Here is a 22,790-nt window from a genome sequence, read left to right as displayed (position 1 = left end):
ACGGTTTTGATTCACCTATCAGTATATCAGTAGCTAATATTTGATCATATAATATCTTAGGATTGAACTACTTTTTATAAATATGGACTAGTTGAGTTATATACACCTCACTTCCCCTTCTTTCCTATATAAAGATGATTTTGGTCACATAAACTTTTAGATATACATACAACTAGTAATATATGCTTGGCATACCAAATGTTGGCATTCTCCCTACTGATCTGAAGTTGGAAATGTAGAATGTTGTGATTTTAGTCTAGGTTGCTCTTTGCAACTAATAATTTAAATGCAATTTAACATGACACAGGAATAAATATAACCTGAATACCACCTTTAAATATTTAGAAAATCACTGGATTTGATTTTGTGTCTGCGTGGGTAGAGCAGGTGGGTCAGATGTAGGCATCGGCAAGTGCCTGAGTAATGGGGAGTTATGGATGAGAGTTTGCATGCACAGCTTCAATAATGTTGAGGAAATGATCAAATCAAGATATTATGGGCTTGAGATTATGTTGATACAGTAGGTTCAGAATTCCAGCTTACCTTTTGTGATGTAAGGAGACGTCATATTTCAATTGCAGTAAATACTAGGAATGGCCGTGTTGGAAAATGAATCCATCATAGAGCAAAGATGGCAAGAATCTTTAAAGAATCTACTCTGAATCTTTACCTCAGAGTAGGAGGTGGAACATAATGATATTTCAGAGTAGGCTTTTATGGGAACATCAACTATTAACACTAATGAGGGCTGTGTATTTAAATCATTGCTCTCTCATGCTCAAGGTGTATTTCATCCTTAACAGCAAAGCTTTGAATTTTTTTCCCATCTTAACTAAATAATATTTGGTAATTATGCTAAATGAAACTGCCTTTCTATTAACCCTTCCTACTGTTTATGAATATCTAAAAGAACAGGTGCTTTGAATCCTATGAACTACCTTAGATATCCCTGTCCTCTTCAGAGATATTTATCTTTCATCAGTGCAGCAAAGCAGAATCCTGAAAAGAAAAATCTAATTGAGTTTAACTATTCCCCACCCCAAACTCAATCTGGATTTCTTTGAAACTCAGAAAGTCTTGAAATATTCTTCTTTCTCAGTAGAATAGTATATTCTTCAACTGCCACTTTGAAAATTCCAGTGAAGACCAAAACCAGTATGATAGAAATATACCATAGAATAAAAAGCCTAAAGAAAGTGAGGAAAACTGAAGACATAAAACCACCTATAGTTGTTAGGGTAAGGTATTCAGTTCATTGTGGATTCATTGTAGATGAGCCCAGAACATCAACGAGCTTGTGCTCACAGTATTCCTATTGTAAGTCAAAGAGGCATGTGAGATATGTCCTCCCAATTAATATTTACAGCAGCCTTCAGGAAGATATTATTATCTCCACCTTCAAGTGGGGCAACTATTCAAAGCTAAGTGGTGCTAAGAATCAGAGGGAAGATGATAACAGTATAGACTCCAAGCAGAAAAGATTGTGAGGAGAAAAACAAGACTTTCAGAAGGGCAGTCTTCAAATAAACAAAGGGTGATTTTCCAGGGACAAGACTTTAACCTTCCTTCTTATCCCTAGTAGCATATAGATACATGGTTATAACATAATGTGATGAATGTGGATTAGACTAAGAGCTCACAACCTTGAACTTTTCAACTCCTCAACTCAGTAGATTGCTTCCAAGAACCATTCAAAAGCTAACTTGTGCTATCACATGGATCTAGCTGTCCCCTTCTCAATGACTAGAGCACCCAATTCTACCTCAGAAGAATTCTGAGTTCCCAGACTTTACTGGGAGGTTAGACAGAACCTGTGGAAGCATTTTTTCAATTCTCTGAATGTGCAAAGTCTCTCACAAAGAGGGTGCCCAGTGGAATAGCACATGATGAGATCTAATGTTGCCCTCTTCTCTGTGTATGGCCAATGTGAGGAATCCAGAACCACTCAACTTTCTTCTGTCCCTGTTATGTCCCAAGTGTTCTTACACTGAGTCCCTGGTCAGGAGCACTCTTTGACTCCTGGGGTTCAATTCAGACCTACAGTCTCATATTTAATACATTGTCAGGCCTCACCAAAATGTTATAATCGTCTACAGAAAAGACTGCCTATGAAAATTCTTTCTTTTTCAAAATTCAGCTAATACCTAAAAGTTTTTAACATAGGCAGTAATTCCAAGACTTTTGGACTGGTGGTTATTAAATAAACAAACACAAGCGATTCCCACAGAAGAGTAAACTTAACAATTGTGCTTCTGTTTCAGGAAAACAACTACATCCTTCACTGGAACACATGCCCTCTTTGTGTCCTTCTAAAGCTTTTGCAGAAAAACAATCTATGTGTCCATTCCTCTGTATTTATTTCTAGATCTACATAGTTTACTAGACCAGAAAAAGCAAAGCATAATAAAGACTCTCTCTTTGAACAATCCAATAGCTCCCATGTTTGTTAGAATTGGGTGATACATGTTACCACTCTTCCTTTGCTTTCTGCATTGATAGTTTATCTCTAGATAATTAACTAGATAGTTATCTCTATATAACTGATGATACCATCAGTCAGGAGATAAGTGTTTGGGACTGTTAAACTGGACAAAATTTCCTGTCCTGTGAAGTAAGTTACTATGAAACCCCTTTCCATAGGCCTTGTAGAAGTAGGATGAATGTATAATTGTATGGCATTGGCTAAATGCTGAACAAAAGCTGTACCTGGAGACTTGTCTCAGGTATTTGATTTATGGCAGGAAGGCAGATGTCAGCATAATCACATGAAAGGTGGCAGTGGCAGAGGAGAAAGAACATGACATAAAAATCATATATATATGTATTTTTATTTCCCTTTCACTTAGGGCCAATTTTTCATATTCACAGACTTTTTGCGTTGTGAGAATATATGGGTCATGTGACACATAGTAATGGCTGTTGCTCATACTCATGGATTCTTTTCTAGTTCATCCTTCCTTCTGATGAGTATGTTTTTAAAAAATAGTGTGACCAAAATGTGGTAAGTTATTTACATGTTGATAAGGTGGAAAAAAATTAATTGTAATTATAAATACCCTTTACTTTCACTATTTTTCAATGCCCTAGTTTGAAAAAAAAATCCAACAGACATTTCTTCCTGACCAAATTATAGGGATCACACTCCTAATATCCATCACTACTGATAGATCTTGAAATCACATAATGTTCATAATAGTTCTCATGTTAGCTAACTATTATAAACTATTGTTTTCTTCTAAATGGAAGCAAAAATTGATAACAACATAGGCAACATATCGACCTCATGAAAATAACTTATTGTGAAGAAGTAAAATTTGAAGTTGTTTTTCCCAGTTCAATTCAATATACAGACAATGAATGCATGACCAAAAACAGAGCCAAGTGATATACCTTCTAGAGTGAAGGGGCACATTCCAGCCTTGTAGGACCTGGAATGGAAGGAAATTTATAAACAGATAAGTCTAACACTAAGTGCTACCTGTAATATTGAAGATATGCTCAAAGTCAGGTGCACAGAATGATTCCTGATTATGGTCATCAAGGAAGGTCATCTGAGAAAAGCTCTATAAAAGACTTTTAAACCACACATATAAGTTTAATAGTAGAGAAAGAAGGGAAAACAATTTTAAGGAAAAGAAACCTAAATATACAAAATATACTTCAGACCGAGGGTACTAAATATGCAAAGGCACCTATCAGAAAGCCAGACGTTTTTTTTTCCCCATCTTTATACCTTTACATATGTAATTTTCTTGCCTGAAATTTGTGAAATTTTTTACATGTTCTGAACTCTTAAGATTCTGAAGTCATTTGTACATTCATATTACACACCTATATACACATTCATATATAGGAATCCCCCACTGTTCGCTTGTACCATTCATTTTTATAAAAGACCCTTATTAGTATCTGTTTTCACTAAAAGAAATCTGAACAGGAGTCAAAAAAAAAAAAAAAGAAAGAAAGAAAAGAAAAAAAAAAGAAATAAGAGAGAGAGAGCCATTCTAGAGTCAGGGCACCCCAGGAGGCAAGAGTAACATCTCCAAGCTCCTTCCTTGGGAACTACTTTATACCAGCGGGTGTATTCATTGTATGATTCCTGCTTTTGCTTCATGTGAATGTTTCTTCAGGTTTTGTGTATTATTTGGTATGACCTGGCAGGCTAGTTTTGGATGGAAGGCTACTTTTATTTTCCATTTAAGTTGATGTAACTGTTTCTTCAATTATGCCATTTTGGCCTGTGAAAGATTCTATAGTATGGCCTACTTTCTGATAGCAGGGAAACCTGTATTATATATAAAATATATGTGTGTGTGTAAATATACATGCATTGACTAAGTTTAGAATTTTTAAGTAGTCAGATGAAATTATTATAAGTACTTCAATTTTCTAGTAACTTTCTTCAAGCAAGAAGGCAATTCTAATTTTCAAGCCCTGAGATTCTCCCTGTACCTAGCCCAAGTTCATTTCCCTTTGTCATACTACAATGGAGGGAAAACAAAGTCATCTTTTGTTTCAGTTTGAAAATCAAAATTTTAAATGCTATTCATTAAATGAGTACAAACACTGGAAACCAAACCAATTTTACATAAATAAATTAAATTATGAAAACAGTTTGGGGATGCTGACCTACAGCAAACTTGATCCAAGACAATTATAACAGAGGAAAAACCTTGACTTCACAGTAAGGGAAAATCTGACATAAATCCATACTATTTTTAGAAGTAATTAAAATTCCAAGTGTCCTGAAGTAGAATTGAAGTATGTTCAGAGAGTGACTAGGGTATTGAGGGTGCCTGAGAACATGAGGACTCTTGGTGTGGAAGGGAAAAAACTGGAAAATTCTGGGTACTCAGGTTTGTGTTAATATTTGAAAGGTTTTATTGAACAGATGGATTTAATTTATGCTATATGGCCTTTAGGGAGTGAACTAGAAGCAAAACACGAGTGCTTTGAGAAGACCAATTTCAGAGCCTTTCCCACATAAGAACTCTCCTCCATTCAAGGCCCAGACTGTGAGAACTCAACAATAGCCACAAGGGTTGTATGTATCTTTTGACTCAAGGAACAAGAAAGCAGAGTGTTGATTAAATCAGACTTGGGTCACTTTACTTTCTTTATAGTATCCATATTTTCTTATCTTTGTTTCTCCACATAATGGTTTGGCTTCTTTTTTATGGTGTTAGAAAACATAGTTTGTAGAATAAAATGTGATGATAACTATTCGAATACAACACTTTTCACATCCAATCAACCAATAAGAAGTGGTCCTTCTTTTAGGGTTAGCAAGCTGGTTTTCATTTCTATGCACATTTGGAATCTTGACAGGTAACAATTAATAGTACACAATGATGATTATTTTTCAGAATACTTTTTCAAGAAGTTGGGAAATTTTACTGTAGTATTACGATTTTTTTTATTTTTGGAAGGACTAACAGAAATTGGTGAATTGATTGTTGGGTGAATGAATGGATAGATTGATAGAGGAGAAGCAGAGAATATGAGCATTCATAGACTGAGTTTATGTTAAATGACCCTCATATATTCTTGAGCTTTAAGATGATAGGATTGCCAGTCAGCTAAAAGGAAAATCTAAAGTTTAATGTATCATTTTATTGTTAAAATAATGTAAAAAATATATTTCTAATGTCACAGAATCATTATTGAACTGTTTGCTAGATAGTTTATATACATCATACTTATTCCATCATCTTTTTTTTTTTTTAACAAAGAGGAAACAAAATATAGGTAATACCCAGAGTTCTAGATCAACAGAGCCAATATTGGAGTTCCATTGTCTTCAGAATTAAAATTCTTGATCTCTATAGCTACTGTCTCCCAGAAACACAGACAAAGAACATGTAGAAGAATAAAAAAATATAGAAAATTCTGAGTATTTTTCATATATGATGAATTCCAGAAAAATCAGCACCAGATGATATAAATACCAAGCAACTTGACTGGTATATTATGAGATCATAAAAGAGAAGAACTCAGCATTACCTACTAAAAATGATCAAATTTGACTGATCAAAATGCTAACACACCCAATTACAGAAAACACAAGGATAGATATACTAAGAAGGACACAAAAACAAAATCATCAAGACAATTAGAAATATGCTGGAAACTAAAAAAAAAGGAATGGAAGGGGGAAAGAAATTTATGATACTTATCAAGTGGCCATCATATGTGGCCCTGGTTTGGATTATTTTTCACAAACATAAATTACAAGAATCAGGAATAGTGTTTAACACTATTAAGAAATTATCTTTATTTATAAGTGTAAAGAGATATTGTTTTGCATTTGTAATTTTAATAAAATTATTTTAATAAAATATTATTTTATTTTTAATAAAATATTCACACATGAAATAAGATGCCTTAGATTTGCTTTCAGAATAATCTAGTAACAGGGAGTATGTGGAGGTATAAATGATAAATATTTAACAATGCCTTGATAATGATTTGATCTCGATTCAATATAATATTTTCCCCTCCTTGTGTAGGTGTTTGGAAAGTCATAATAAAAGCTTTTGAAATGGCATTATAGGGTGTGGATTTAAAAGTACACACATTCAGAGTTTGTAAGTACACCCTTTCTAATACTTCACACTTACATATGCCCTGGGAGACAGTTGTCTCCAGCACACTGTTGAATACACAAACTGACAAGAAAATTGGGTATAGATGTTCACATTAACAAATCCCTCTACCTGAGTTAACAATACAGTTCCTTTCACTCTTTCTGTGTCAATTCACCTGAATACCTTTATAATGAAAGCTAAATTTTCAGTGACATCTCAATATGGACATTTATGATAAAGGGCAGATTTAAAATGGTTAAATTTGGGCTTAAAATTGTAAGTCATGGCCCTCCCTGGTGGCGCAGCGGGTTAAAGCACAGCATTGAGAAGCTAAAGCCACTTCCGCATGAGTTCGATTCCCACCTGCGCCAGAGGTGACCACATGGCGTGGCAGACCTCTCCTGACCCGCCCCCTGCCCCCTCAGCAGTGTACTTCGTAGATCTCTCTGTTCTGCTTCCTACTCTGTCTCTGGTGAAGCCTCTCACTGCCCCTGAGCCTCTGGCCTGTACCCCAGGTCTGTATGCACAAATAAATAAATCTTTAAAAAAAAATTGTAAGTCACTAAGGTTATTGGTTCTTATGTGTGTTTTTGCATATGATAATTTGCAGAAAAGAAAAACATTGGTGTTTGAGTTATAAATTTTCACTCATCTCTTTCTTTTTCTCCATGTTTTCTTTCTAGATATTTCCACACAATATACTTAGGTATTCGAAGTCGACAGAGTGGGGAGAATGACAGATGGAGGTTTTACTGGAAAATGGTGTATGAGTATGCAGACGTGAGTATGCTGCATTTGCTAGCCACCTTTCTGGAAAGTGCACCCCAGCTGGTCCTGCAGCTCTGCATTATCGTACAGACTCATAGATTACAGGCCCTCCAAGGTAAGGGCTTGCCACTTGGCTTCTGACTTGGGGGAAAGATTGACTGACTACTTTTGTCACAATCCAAGGAACTGTTCTAATATCCTTTGTTGTCACAGGCCTTGTTGGTAACAGGTACTTCATGTTATATGTCTGCTGTTTGACACTTGGGTTTATGATTGATGTGTATTTTCTTCTCTATTACTTGTCATGGATAACTTATAAAGAAAATGCTTTTTGTTCTCCAGCTGTTTTTGAAGAGGAATTTTTTTTTTAATCATTTTATACTTGGTCATATGGGAAGAACATCAACTGAGGCTTTCTGCTTTATATGATAGAGAAATTTCCCAAAAATTTGAAAAAGAATCACAGTGTCTTTCTTTCTCTCTCTGTTTCTCTCTTTCTTTTTTCTCTCTCTTTCATTCTCTTTCCACTCTATCTCTTCACTCTCTCCAGTATTTTATGTATGTGTGTGTGTATGTACATATACATGTAATTTAAATAGTGGGACAATTTCTGTCATTCCCCTTTGGCTTGAAGAAATACAGACATTGCCTTAATATGTTTTAAAAGCATATAATATGAAATAAATGACAACATTTTTCAATACATGGTTTATATACTAAGTTTTATAAGATTAGTATTTTTACATGTTGCTGTCTTGCTCACTATTGTATAAATTAGAGTATTCCATTTACAAAAGGATCTGCTGTTTTCTAGAAGCAAGCTGTTCAAATTTTTTCTAGAGCTAGGAAGTTTAGACAGACCAGTGGGTGGACAGGTGAATAAATGGGAGAATGGAAGATGGATAGATACCATTTCCTAGGTAGAGTTTCCTAGCTATTTGTCAGTCCTGTAACTGAATGCCACAGTTGAATGCCACAGCTGACATGTGGTGATCGGCGTGTTTGCTCCATCTCAGCAGGGCCGACATTACTTCCTCTCTCATACAAGCATTGCTGTCATGTTTGGGTCTTGCTGTAACTTGTGATGTGATCTGGTTAGTCTGGGGAATCCTAATATTTTCTAGAAAGGAGCACATTTGTTTATTCTGACTGCTTTAATGTGGAGGGCGCATTATACTGGAATTATATAGAAAACTTGTAGCCAGACACTTATTTATTCCTAGAACCCTGTCTTAGCTGCATTTCACCCTGTCCTAGGATTCTAGGAACAGAGCTTGCGGTCTAAGGTTGAAAATAATGAAACTATTGAAAATAACATTACCATGAAAATTGTGGAATAAAGGGATTCTGTGTTGGTTGTTTCATATCCTTTGGGTATGTGTTTAAAAGTGGGATTGTGGGACTGCAAAGTATTTTTAGTGTTTAAAGATAAATTCAGATTACTTTCCATAGTCATTATAACAGTTTCCACTCTAGAATAACTTTGATCCAAGAAGTTGAGAAAAGAATCAGAGACCCATGGGATGTCATTTTGAAATGCTAGAAAGCAAGTTGGAAGAAGAAAAAAAAAAACAGTGTTTGCATAGAAATAGAAAAGACAAGCTAAGAGAAGGCCAAGCCTTTTGTATTTCTGTCTCATGATTTGTGTGTATCTTTGTTAAGTGGTGAAAGACCCACGGAGTCCATGAAAGTTCTGTCTTATTTATCTTACTGTCTTGCTTGGTGTCCTTGTGCTTGCTGCTAATCTCTCTGGCATCAGTTTCTCAAATGAAAATATCACAAATTAAACTGGATAATCTCCCAACCTTAAATCGCTCTGTCCACCTTTGTATCGAGGACTGCCCAGCAGGCTTACAATGCCAAGTGTATATATGTTAGGTTGATCTGTAAACGAGGATATAAATGAAACGGAAAGTCAAAGTCAAATCGAGGAGTCATCTCCAGAACTTCTTGGCAATTCCCTGGTATACTTATATGAGTGAGAACTCTCTAGAGGACGAAAGCCCAAGCGTTGAAAGTCACTTTCCTATAGCACAAGTCTCCTGAGTGCCCTTACAAGTTTTTAAAGGATTTAGAAAATCATAGAAGTAGTTGTTATACTGACATGAGACAAAGGAGAAAAGTACAGAGAAAATCTGAGATGTGATTACGTTTTCAGTTTGAGAATTTTATGTAAATTTTATAGAAAAATAAAATAGGGAGAAAAAGCAATCCTTTGTGTGCCTTAAAGTAGTAGTTCCACCCTGCAGTCCTCTGCCCCCCAATTTATCTGCTAAAGTCACACTTTGGGAGCTGAATCTCATCCACATCCACCATCTCTTACACCCCCGTTTCCCTTTCCCTCCTAGCCAACCCCCATCAACCTCACAGCCTGCACAGTGCTTATTGATACCAACTGGGTTTTTTTATTATTTATTTATTTATTTATTCGTTCAAAACTGGGGTACAGGCCAGAGATACAGAGGGTGAGAGGATTCACCAGAGACAGAGTGGGGAGTAGAACAGGCAGATCGATGAAGCACACTGCTGGGGGGAGCAGCAGGCGGGTCAGGAGAGGTCTGCTGCACCATGTGGATCTTCTCCCAGGCAGACGGGATTTGAACTCATGCGGAAGTGGCTTAAGCTTCTTTGTGCTGTGCTTTAACCTGCTGCGCCCCCAGGGAGGGCCCATATACCCACTGGTTTTTGAAAATATAATTGAATTCTCTGGTATGTAAATGTCCAGCACTTGTTTTTATTGTCCTAACTTGCTTTCCTACAGATAATTCTCACCAACTCCCTCCATTTTGTTGAAAATAACTGCATTTCATCCTTTCTGGTATCATCTTGATCTGTCAATGAACATTTGCTTTCACTTCCTAGCTATTATAAATAATGTTGTTATGAACATGTGGAACATACGGGTTTTGTGTTGGTTGTTTCATATCCTTTGGGCACGTGCTCAGGCATGGCATTTCCATTTTTAGTATTTAAAGGTAAATTCAGGTTATTTTCCATAGTGTATGCCCAATTTATGAATCCATCAAGAATGTAACAGGATTTATTTTTCTTTGTATCCTTTCAACACTTTTTGTTAGAGGTCTTTTTTATATGTGCCATTCTCATGGGTGGGAGATTTTATTTCATTGTAGTTTTTTTTTTTTTAATAGTTTGTTTTTACATCATTTTGTGCCTTTTTCCATCTCAGTTGTAATCCCTGTGGGCTTCCCACCACCAAATCACCCAGGTGCCATCACCATAGTCCAGTGCACGTCCCACCTCCCCATTTTGGATCCCATCCCCCACTCCACACCCTATAAACTGTCTCTGGTATATAGTTGTTCATTATTATTTTTTTTCCCCTGGTCCTTTATGCTCCTGCTATGAGTGAAACCATCTGGTATTTTCTTTTTCTCTCTGGCTTATTTCACTAAGCATGATCCCTTCCAACTCCATCCATGTTGCTGCAAAAGGCATGAGTTTATCTTTTTTGATTGCTATATCTCATTGTAGTTTTAACCTACATTTCTCTTACTGGAAGTGGCAGTGAACCTTTTTTCATATGCCTGTTAGCCCTTGTTCTGCCCTCTTTGGTGAATTATCTGTTTATATCAGTTCCCCACTTACTCAGTAATTTTTTTTTTTAATGACTGAGTTGTGGGATATATACTGACTATTCAACCCTTATGTGAATTGCGTTAATATTTTCTCTCAGTCTCCCATTTTTTTCTATATAGAAATTTTTTTTTAATTTTTTAAAAATTTGCTTTAAAAGATTTATTTATTTATTCATACAGAACTGGGGTACAAGTCAGAGTTACAGGGGTGGTGAGAGCCTACATCAGAGACAGTGGGGAGCAGAACAGGCCGACTAACGAAGGCTAACGAAGTACACTGCTGAGGGGAGCAGCAGCTGGATCAGGAGAGGTCTGCGTCCCATGTGGTGACCTCTGGGGCAGGCTGGGATTGAGCTCATGCTGAAGTGGCTTTTAGCTTCTTAGTGCTGCGCCAGCAGGGAGGGCCCTGAAGATTTTTAACTTGAGGTAATCTCATTTTTTATTTTGTTTCCAGTTCCCTTGCCATAGGAATTATCAGAAATATCACTGCTGATATCAAGGGTATATCAGCAATATTTCTGTTTTATTATTGCAAGACTTGCATTAGCTTTTTAATACATTTGAAGGTAATTATTATGTATGGGGCTAGCACATGATCCAACTTTATTCTTTTATGTGACTTCCCAGTTTTTCCAGCACCATTTATGAAAGAGACTGTCATTTTTCCATTTTATGTTCATGGTTCTTTTCTCATAGATTAGTTGCTGGTACACATGTGGATTTATTTCTGAGCTTTCAATTCTCTCCCATCAATCCAGGTGTCTATTTCTGTGCCAATATCATATTATTTTTAGTACTATAGATTTATAGTAAAATTTGAAATCAGGTAATATGATACCTCTGTTTCTTTCTTCCTTTCTCAAGGTTGCCTGTGCAATTCATGGTCTTGTGTGTTTCCAGATAAACCAGTATTCTTTTCCTCTATGCTTTTAATATTCTATATTTGTTACTTGTTTTCAATAGCTTTATTATACTGTTTCATAGCTTGTGTTTGTGTGGTTTCATTTTGTTTGGAACTCTTTGGGTCTCTTGGATCTCAGTGGTTGGTTTGTTGCCCAGAGCGAGATGGTTTTCAGTAATTATTTCTTTAAATAATAAATTTTCTATGTCTTTTTGTTCTTTTTCTCTTTCTAGGATCTCCATGATACAGATATTATTTCTCTTTAAATCATCTGAAGGGCTTTTACAGTTTTCTTTTTTTCTTCTAGATTGTTTGACTGCTATAGGAGTCCTTTAATTATTTGGTTTTTGTTTTTTAGTTTAGTTACAGTGTTTTATAGATTCATTATTTCTAATTGTACTACCTTATATTTTCTCTACCTTTATTTTGTTGATGTTTTGTATCTTCTGTTTTTGTTTTGTTTTGTTTTGTTTTGAGTTCTGTAGGTATTGTTTGAACTGTCATCTTGGACTCTTCATCAGTCATGTCTTGCTAGGTTGGGACTCCTCTGGGGACATTTTTTTTTTTTTACTCCAGCACTTCTGGTATGTTCTCCTATGTTCTCATTTTAAATGTTTATGGTCTGTACCTTGAACAATTGTCTTTTAGAGAACAGGCACCAGTGAGAGGTAGAAACTATAAAAGAGGAATGGGGTGAGTGAGGCATCAAAGGATCATTCCCAGTGAATTCAAGAATTCAAGCTTCCACTGTGCTGATGTGGTGGGGTCACCTCCTCTATGTCCACCCTTCCTTCTTGGTGTCTCCTAGAGGCCTGTGTCCATTTGTACTCTAGGCTAGTTTTAAGCAGCTTTTAGCATGGATTGTAATTGGTGGGGGAGAGGGTGGCGGCGCTGGTCATAGACTGTGAGTTGCATCTTCTTTCCCAGCACAAAACCATATTTGGGATGTTTATTCCTGTTATTCACAGAATTAACTAGAGCTTCAGTTCTAGTTTATTCAAATGTTTCTTTGTTGGTTTGGTTTTAGCCCTGGGGTGGTATTGGTAGGGTTTTAGGTTTTGGGTTTTGTTTGTTTGTTTGTTTTTGTTTTGTTGTTGTTGTTTGTTTGTTTTTAATATCCCAGCCTTGGCCTTGAGTACTAGCATCTTCTATAAGAAGAAATGGGTGTTTTGACCTGTTTCTTCCTGATGATTCAGGCTCCAGCTCTTCTATATTGAGAACTTCATGCACAAGCCAGTGTTCCTCACTGTACTCCCACCCTGCAGCTGTCCAGTAGTGCTCCTTCCTTCCTGGCTGCCAACTTGCACACCCCCTTATCAAGTGCATTGCCACATCTCAGGACACCCCTTTGCTGACAAGTCCCCCAGGCTAGCAATTGCCTCTCCTTGTGGTTTGTACTGCCCTGTGCCAAAGTTTTATAGAAAGTTTTTCCTACCCCTATCTGCTAGACTGTACTTCCTAATGTGTACTGAGGTCATCTGTTTTTCCCTCATGAGTATTTTGGCTTTGTTCTGTTACAATACACTTGGGAATGTGTAGAGGAGGAAGCCCAGCATCTTCACTCTGCTTACATCTTCAAAGATTATCCAGGCCTCATCCCTGCCCAAAGCAAACCTTGCTTTCAAAATCAGAATGTCATTGGGTGGCCCTCCCTGGTGGCGCAGCAGGTAAAGCACAGCACTGAGAAGCTAAAGCCACTTCAGCATGAGTTCAATTCCCGCCTGCCCACATGGCGTGGCAGACCTCTCCTGACCCACCCGCTGCTCCCCTCAGCAGTGTACTTCGTCGATCTGCCTGTTCTGCTCCCGACTCTGTCTCTGGTGAATGCTCTCGCCGCCCCTTCACCTCTGGCCTGTACCCCAGTTCTGTATGGATCAATAAATAAATCTTTAAAAAAAAATCAGAATCTCATTGGGAAAGTCTGGTATGTTCCATATCCTCCCCACCTCCCACCCAAGGTGCTCAAAAGGCCAGGTTATCCTAGATCATTGAGACCATTGTGAGTCATTGAGTATATGAGGAGGGTGGGCCTGTAGGTTGGCCTGATTGTTTTTATGAGGGAGATGGGCAGCGGCTGTGTTAAGGGAGGGTGGGAGGAGGACTGCCCTATAATCAGAGAGGGACAATAGCATTCCCATCAGCTTCCACCTAGAATATTCCTCTCAGTGTTAAAGATGTGGTCTCATGCCCTCAGCCATAACTTCAAGCACCTCAAGACCATCCAGCACCTTTGATTCTGTGTAAATGGTACAAACATTTATGCCACACTGCTACCTTTAGACAGACGTTACCCTACCTGTCCTTTTAGATGATCCCGGAAACCTATAAAAAGAGAAGGCTTGGATAGAGGACCTCTATATTCACTTTAGTTGTGTGATTGTGATTTTTCTGCACATTTGAATTTTGGTCTATGCTTTAAGGTAAATGAAGCAGTCAAGCTTTTTTCTACCTTCCCACAGCTAGTCTCTTACAGTTGCCCCTGCAGCCTTTGTCTAAAGCACTTGGGAGCATGAACAGGGCCACATGGACCTGTGATTATGGACACTTGGCCCAGAGAGCATAGGACGTGCACATATGTAAAGGCAGACATATGTGCAAGAGTCAAGGGACAAAAGGGAAGTGTCAGTTTGAATTGAGACCATTATTACAAGACAATGACTCTGAGATGACATGAGATGAGAATTCCAGGGAGACCAGACAAGGCCAGAGAAGGTGTTGGGATTGGCAGAGGGGCTGTGAGGCTTGGTTGCCTGGCTGCCTCCCAGCCCCCCTTCTCAGCCTGTGCCTGCTTCCTTGCATGCCAGCCTCTCTGCCTGGCATGCCTGTGTACCTGGTTCCCTGCTCCAACATTAAAGCCTGTAAAAATTCACCGAGGGCTTCAGGACTCTCCTTTCCACCTTCCCAAATCGACAGTGAGTTTGCCCTGCACATGCTGGCACAACAGATGCCCAAGCCCATCATAGTTGGCAGAGAAGATCCTGATTCATATGCAAATGATTGTCCATGGGGCTTCCTCAGGAACAGCACAGCTCAGTGCCATGTTCCACTCAGCAAAAAGTATGCCCCATGGAGCAGTCTGGAGATTTCAGTGCAGGATCAGGTACACCATGTCACTTCCACAGTGAGTGTGAGTTAGCCACGGCCCAGGCTGTGTGCGGCACGGTCACCTGGTTCTGATGGCCAGGCATGAGTGCCCACATCATATAGCCTCAAACAAAAATGATGCTTGTTTGCATTGCTTATTTGCATTACCAACAAATTTTGGTTCAGGGGAACTCTAGGAGAAAACATTCACCAGGGAGTATCAGGTGAGATTTATTAAAGACTGGGATATAAGGAGCCAATGCTAGAAGGTGAAAGTTTTAGCTTGGCTCCATGAAGGGGGCTAAGAAGGGACTTTTAATGGGTGGGTCTACCAAGCCAGCATGATCACCTGTTCTAGACTAGGCTGTGCTGTGGCATGCATGGACCAGTGACTTGCTAAATACACAGGCGAGATCCTCAGCTTTTCCCATCTCAGAAATTATAAGTTATCAATCAGGAAATAGCATATTTTTTCTAGTGTGGTGCCTTTGGTCAGTCTGGCTGACCATGCTATTGAGTGTTAGGCAGGACTGACCAGGCTGTAAATGAACCCACCTATTCAAACAGGATTTTGGGCATCTTTTTAACCCACCACCTTGCTCTCTTGTTTACCTAGGCCGCCTCACCTGTAAGGAAACATGCAGGTAAAACAAAAGAAATCAGGCCTTCACTGGAGACATATGAGTGCTCATGCTGCAGCCCAAATGTTACCATTTGTTCAGATGGTTGCGCCCCTTCATTTCCAAATTCACCTTGCCTTGCCATTATAAGGGAACTAGTGCTTTCCTGCAGGCCCTACACCCAGAAATGCTTTGCTGACAGCACACGTACCCCTACCCTGAGTTGGGTTTCCTCAGAGCTGAAAACCCCATGTGGTATTCTTTTGCCAACAGTTTATCCAGAATACATTGTGGAAGGAAGAGAAGTTTACTGGAAAAAGTTTCAAAATACTCCTCTCCTACCTAACATGGTAGGCGGCTACTGAGGGAGTCAGAACAGATGGGGGGCAGGGAGCTCCTCAAACACCCCACAAGCATTGTTCGAGCTAAGCAGAATAACTGAGTCATCCCTGACTTGTGAGAAACCCCTCCTCTGGCCCAAGAGGACATTCACGACCTAACACAGTGGCGTTGGTGGAGTTCAGTGTCTGAAAAACACAGATAAAGGCAAGCCCAGCTACTTTTCTGTGCCTCCTAGCAAGAGAAGAAACTCAGCTACCTCCTGTTCCAAATCCTCCCCTGCCAAGCGCTTGTCTCTGCAGGTGTCTGGCTCCACCTCGGGCTTTCTGCAGGGAGGAAAGTGCTGGTGGGAGTGCCAGTCTGTGAGTGGGACTGTGTTCCCCATCCCGTTTGAGCTGTCTACTTTGCAGTTGCTATTTTCATTAGTTAATTAACACATTTATCGAATGTCTATTGTGTGCATGATGGTGTGTGAAACTCTGCAAAATTTAACCTAAAAAAGTTCGCTTTTTATTAAAAGTTTATAAAGTGACATTATAAACAGTGTGACAAAGCATATTTAGAAACACCTAACTTGGGCACGTTCCATTTTCCAGATGGAATAATATGAAATAAGAGGAGGTCTTTCACCTTCCTCTGCTGAGAGGCCAGAGCCTCTGCCTGGGCAGTCCTTTGTTCATTAAAGAGCAGTTCTGATCGAATTACTGACTCTGTTGAAAGACACCAGAAAGACCCCAGTCTGTGCTCTCCCTGACACTCCAGTCTGATCAGATCTACCTTGAATTAGGTGTCCATCTCACCCAAATGTCCCATCACACCCGGAAAGCTGCCAGGTGAATACTGTAAAAGGTCTCTTCTCCACCCCCACACAAAGTGTTCTATAGCTTCTGCAGACTCTTAGTGCTTTGAACATTCACACCAGCAGTTACTTTTAGTCCATGAGTATAGTTAGTTGTCTCTTCCTGTTGAGCCCAATGCTTATCAAGAGTTATTTGGGTTTGGAGTTGTTTTTCTTTCTTTTTATTTTAATATTGTCATTTAATATTTTAATATTGTCACTTCATTGACATATCAACTGTGAAAAGAGAGCTGTTTCTATGAGTTCTATTCCAACAGCTTTGGGGAAAAGTGGATCAGACCAGAATGGGGAGGGGTGGTGTTTTCTACCATATAGGTATCCCAGCATCAGGACTCCCCTTCTATCACTTGCTGTCTGGGGTGGGAAGTGGCCCTTGCCGCCTTCAGACATGGGATCAGGAGGGCGACACACCCACTACTTTGATATCCTACAGCACAGAGGTGCACCTGGCCACCACACCCGTCCTTTACATCATGCTTGCCACAAACCTCCAGTGTTCCCAAACCACTGTGGGTAGTTCTGGGGTATCCCAACATTAGCTGAGTTGGTTTGTTTTTACACTGCTGTGTCATAAAGGACCTCTCCTTGGACCAGGAAAGCAGGTCATGGGAGGTATTTCAAAAAGAAGGTATTCACATTAAGGAGTCCAGTCCACACTTCCTGAGAAGCCACAAGGGCAGAACGTGGATACTCCTGGAAGTAAGGAATTTCTTCGGAACTAAAGGAGGGAGCTTCTCCATTCAGAACTGGAGGAAGCGTGCAGAAGGGGGTGCTCAGAACTCTTGGGAGGGGCAAAACCTGGTGAGTGCAGAGTGGGCAAAGGGACCCAACCTAGGGGCTGCTGAAGCCTTCTGGGAAAGCAAGTCAGGTAGTCAGAGAGAGCACAGCATGCATTCTGCTATGGATGGCACATGTCCCAGCTGGCTTCTTCCTTGGGGCTGAGCCCAAAGAAGCTGAAGAGTAGAGGCAGGAGTTTTTGAATTCTAGTGATAATAGCCCAAGCACTGATCTGAGCCATAAACCAACAACAAGCCCCTCCTCCCACCTTCTAACCTATGCCAATGCCTCCATAGCCAGGGAATTGGGAAAACACCTGTAGTTCCCGCTCCTTTTCTCAGGAAGTGGTAACTGCACACACGCACCATCCTGTTCTGTTATTATTGCCTACTTCCAGCTAACAAGCTTGATAACCAGTTTGTTATAGCTCCTTCTGAGGAAAAGTTTGAGGTGGAAGCCTGGAAGTCATCTTGTATTGAATGAAGCAAAGACATAAGCTTGAGATCACCGTGATTGTGTCATGTAAAGAAAAGACAAGCAACTGAATTTGGCAATTGATATGTCTTGCCTTAAATTTATGATGGCATATCTTAAGTGGTAACCCAGCCTTGTCTAGCAATCCAACCTAATTTCTCCTTGAGATTCAGTCTCTGCTCGAAAAAACATTTTCTTCCCTTCTTTTGTGTCCTCACTTTCCATCTCTCTTTCTATGAGAAGACAGAGGCAATAAAATATGTCAGCAGGAAAAAGAAAAATGCCTAACGGTTTCACTTATGTGTGGAATGTGGAAAATCAAACAGAGTCAGACAAAACCAAAGCAACCACAAACACTTGACATTGACACCTGACTGCAAAACTGAGGCACCCAACAGGGAGGGTTGTGGGGTAAGAAGGGGCCCGGTGGAAGATGGTGGAGGAATATTGAGGCTGTGGCAGTGGACATGGTATGAAAACATCCCTTTATAGAGGTTTGTTCCTACAACTGCTGAAATAAATACAATGATGTTAACCAACTTTACCTCAATAAACATAATTAGAGACAAAAAAAAATATGAACTCCATTATTTTTCACCACTTTTCCTGCTTCTGTGTCCATCTGCCTCACTTCCCCGCCCCCCTTTAAAATGGGTATCTTGTAGGTACTTCTGTCTACTGAGGCATCATCTTCTGCCCTGAATTCTATCCCCTCTCACCTATTTAAGCATCTAATCCATGAAATTATCCTCTTTCCTGCATTATCAAATTTCCCTTGCTGCTAGCTCGTTCCATCACACAAAAGCTACAATGATGCTTCCTTCATTAATGTGGCCCTCATCACCTTCTGCCATGTTACTTACTTTTCCTTCACAGACAAAGTTTTTGAGAGATTTGTTGGTCTATTTTCTCCCGTTCCTCACTTCCTATATCCATGACTGGTTTTGTTTGATTATTTAAAAGCATTTTTTTTAGATTTATTTATTTATGCATACAAAACTAGGGTACAGGCTTGAGGAGCAAGGGCAGTGAGAAGATTCACCAGAGACAGAGTGGGGAGCAGAACAGACAAACTGAAAAAGTACACTGCTGAGGGAAGCAGCAGGGTGAGGTCTGCCATGCCACGTGGGTCACCTCCGGGGTGGGGATTGAACTCATGCTGAAGTGGCTATAGCTTCTTAGTGCTGTGCTTTAACCCTCTGCGTCACCAGGGAGGGCCCAATTTTAAAATATTTTTTAAGTACAACACATACCTGGAAAAGTACACAGGTTTTATGAAACCTGTTGTCAATGTCCCTTGATCTAGTCCCGTCACATCCCTCTACTCTCTCCCTCATTCACCCACGTCCTACAGCACTGGCCTTCTGGCTCCACCACGGTGACTTCTTCACTAAGAATTCTGCATGTGAAGGTCCTTTGCCTTCTCAGTCCTCCAGATGTTCAAATGACTCATCCTCTTCACTTGGGATACTGGGCAAACATTTCTAAAACTCATATCACCTTCTCCCATCAATAGGTCATCCCTACCTTCTCACTCTGTGTTATTCTCCCTACTGCCACTTGCAATTTGATCCATTGATATGTATTACTCTTATTATTACTATTACTATTCTGTCACCCACTACTACAGAGCAAGTTGCATGAAAGCAAGAAATAAGCCTGGTACATAGAAGGAACTCCAAAAAGTGTGTGACTAAAGAATTTTAGAATATATATAGCATACTCACAATCTATATTACTTTATTGGTTTCTCACTGGATTAGATAGTATAGACTGCTGGTTAACTTTTCATGATAAATTATACAATATAGATGGAAGGCATAATACAATCACCCCCCATAATTGTACTTTTAGAATACCTATGTATTTGGAATTTTAAAATGTTAACTTTCAGTTCTCCATCAGACCTGCTATTGAAGCCAAAATACAAAATGCAAATATGCACAAAATAAAAAGTAAAAAACCACCTAGGAAGGTAAAAAACCTGCCACTGAGAATAATTGGGGGTTATATTTTGTTGCTTAGCTTTACTGGCTTATTCATGTTTTAATATCTATTACATTAAAATAGGATTAAAAGGTGGATGCTATGTTGTAATCTCTATTTTTGGACAAAACATCAGAAACATATTTCCATGACATCTAATTTCTAACAGCTGCATTATTTACCAACATATGCACTATATTTTCTTTTCAATTATTTACTATTTGTGAAATCATGAGTTATCATTTACATTAACCATAATAAACAATCTCATGATAGACACATGTAAAAATAAATCTTTGCAAATAACCTTGATTTTTCTCCTCTTAAGTAAATTTGGTGGATTCAAGGGAAATAGACTTTGTACATGAAGTGAAGGTGGTGGTTTTAAGTGCATTTCTTAAGAATTCTGCAATGTCTGATCCAAATGCACAAGAAATCTGTAAGAACAAGAGATGTGACAAGGACTGAGATTTGGGGAAAAGCTCTTAATAGTGCTCGTCGAAATATGAAGGTCTTAATTCCAAGATCCACCCAGATTTCTTCCCTTGTTTTTCTATGTAAACAGCTTTATAAAGTATTAAATCTAATATATTAAGCAACAATAGCCAATTATAGATGAAACAAACATTTAAGAACAGTTTAATCAAGGACTTTTGATTTGAACTAGAATTATAACAACAGTCAATTATAGATGAAACAAAAAGTTAAGTATAATTTCATTAGGGATTTTTGATTTGAACAAAAATTATAAAGAAAGCAGCCATAAATCACCCAAAACAGGTACCAAAAATCTTGTACAGAATTCAACCATGTAAAACTTGTAAAGAGCTAGCTCTTGTATAGAGTTAAGCCATAAAAAAATTACAGTGTAGTGCGGACTGTACACTGGAGAGTGATGATTATTTTGATTTTTAGAAATATATGAAATGTATCCAATAGCATTTGACATTTTCCCCTGCATGGGGAGAAGGAAAAGGCAGCATGTCCTCCCTCTTAGGTGCTGATGATTTCTGTAAAACCTACACAAATGGATGTGATACGAGTGGTGGTACATGCACCCTAACACTAATTCCACACATCCTTTCCCAGCAGGCTTCATCCAGAGCACTCAGCATATAGTAGGCGATGAATGAGTATTTGTTGAATGAAAAGAATCATGAATACCTGCGATGCAACAGAGCTAGCTGCTACGTATGATTGATATGAAAGCAAATGTCACAGCCCCTGCTCTCAAAGAACTCAATCTAATGGTAAAAAAAAAAAAAAAGGAGAAAAATGATTATAACTCAATGCATTATATACTTCTAGGGTCCATGTTAAGGCCCTTAGGTGGCACAGCATGGTCGCTTATGGACAATGCTGGAGAAGAAATAAAAATACTATGCTTCATATATTGAAAAGAGGAGGATGTCAGAAATGTTGGAAGAATCAGGGAAGCATTCATGGAAAAAAAAAGCTTTTGAACTGGGTTACAAATGGTGCCTAACATTTTGTCAGGTTCTGTATAGAAAAAGTACCAACATGAATTGACCAGAAAGGAGAGGCTACAGGTTTGGATCATGTGCATGTCTGTTTGATAAAGCTGGTAATGACAGTCTCTTCAAAGAATGGATTGTTGGTGCCATTGATAGTACATAATTTGACTTAAAAGATCTGTCTAGCAGCACACTTGGAAGATCCATCTAGCAACAGGGTAAATTTTTGCATACATGCTTTAAAAATAATACAATGTATTCTCCTGTACTTATTACTTCAGTCTGCATTTTTGCATTATTTGACATTTGGAATTATCGATAATAGTAAAATGCCAATTGTTTAAATAATACATGGAGAGAGTTGGATTTTAAAGACTCATCATCATCAATAACTTTGAAAGAAGAAATTTACAAACCTGGCATGGCATATTGGCCACTTTGCACCACTCATTGAAAAACATGGCAGAGTATTGATGAGTATCATGGGTGATGATATTATTAATCACTATTTCACATTCAGCAGCCCCTGAGTCATGGCACCACCTCAAGTTATACTTAGAAGAACAGAGCGAAGTTTCATTTGCTTATCACTGATTCAAGTGCTTCATTAACTCAGTATGGTAGATCAGCCCTCAGCACAGCTGTGAAGAGTTTAGAATTTGAATCATCTTGAACATAATATGAAATAAGGGCCTGACTATTTTTAGGTTCTACTTAATTTTCTTCCATAATCAAGCACAAATCTTGGAATTTTCCCACTTGGGATACCTTCTTCCCTCTAAGATGTGAGTGAATACTCAGCAGGTTCAGGTGCAGGCAGGTAAAGTGGGTTGTGTGTGTAGGGAGGAACAAATAGTGAACAGGTAATTGCAAATGCACAGATGTGGTGAGAAGCAAATGGTGGAATGATGTAGCATGCTTAGCACACCCTGTCTGGTAGGAGAAGCACACATAAGAAAGGGTGAACAGTGTCCCTAAACACTTGGAATTTTTTTATTTTTCTCATAGATTCTTTGTTTGACAACATCCCACCTCCCCCAGATTCCAGTAATGTTTCAGCACTTTCCCCTTCAGGTAGTCAGAAGCCCACATTTATTTTACATTTGCATGACATTTAGCCAAACTCGGAACAGGTGTTTTCTTTGGCTAACTGCCAACTTACTATAATTATTATTTCTAAACAAAAACAAAAAAAAATTACTGAGAATAGTAATCAAATGCTTGCTAAACAGGGACATGGGAAGATAGATGAAGTCAACTTTATTTTTAAAAATGCATAAAGTTGCTTAGTGAAATAAGCCAGAAAGAAAAAGAAAAATACCTG

At 38.7% G+C, this 22,790-nt stretch overlaps 1 protein-coding gene across 1 annotated transcript in view; it reads left to right on the top strand.

The window, feature by feature from the left end:
- XKR4 (XK, Kell blood group complex subunit-related family, member 4) overlaps positions 1 to 22,790 on the top strand; it is a 381,414-nt gene that overhangs the window by 232,925 nt on the left and 125,699 nt on the right. Inside the window, exon 2 of the mRNA XM_004679873.2 lies at positions 7,271 to 7,470. Coding sequence (XP_004679930.1) covers positions 7,271 to 7,470 — 200 coding nt within the window. The remainder of the gene's footprint in view (positions 1 to 7,270; positions 7,471 to 22,790) is intronic.

This window comes from Condylura cristata, unplaced genomic scaffold, assembly GCF_000260355.1.
Source record: "Condylura cristata isolate star-nosed mole 26May11 unplaced genomic scaffold, ConCri1.0 scaffold00009, whole genome shotgun sequence".
NCBI lineage: Eukaryota > Metazoa > Chordata > Mammalia > Eulipotyphla > Talpidae > Condylura > Condylura cristata.
Note: the sequence above shows the minus strand (reverse complement) of the source record. Positions and strands in the feature narration are given on the sequence as shown.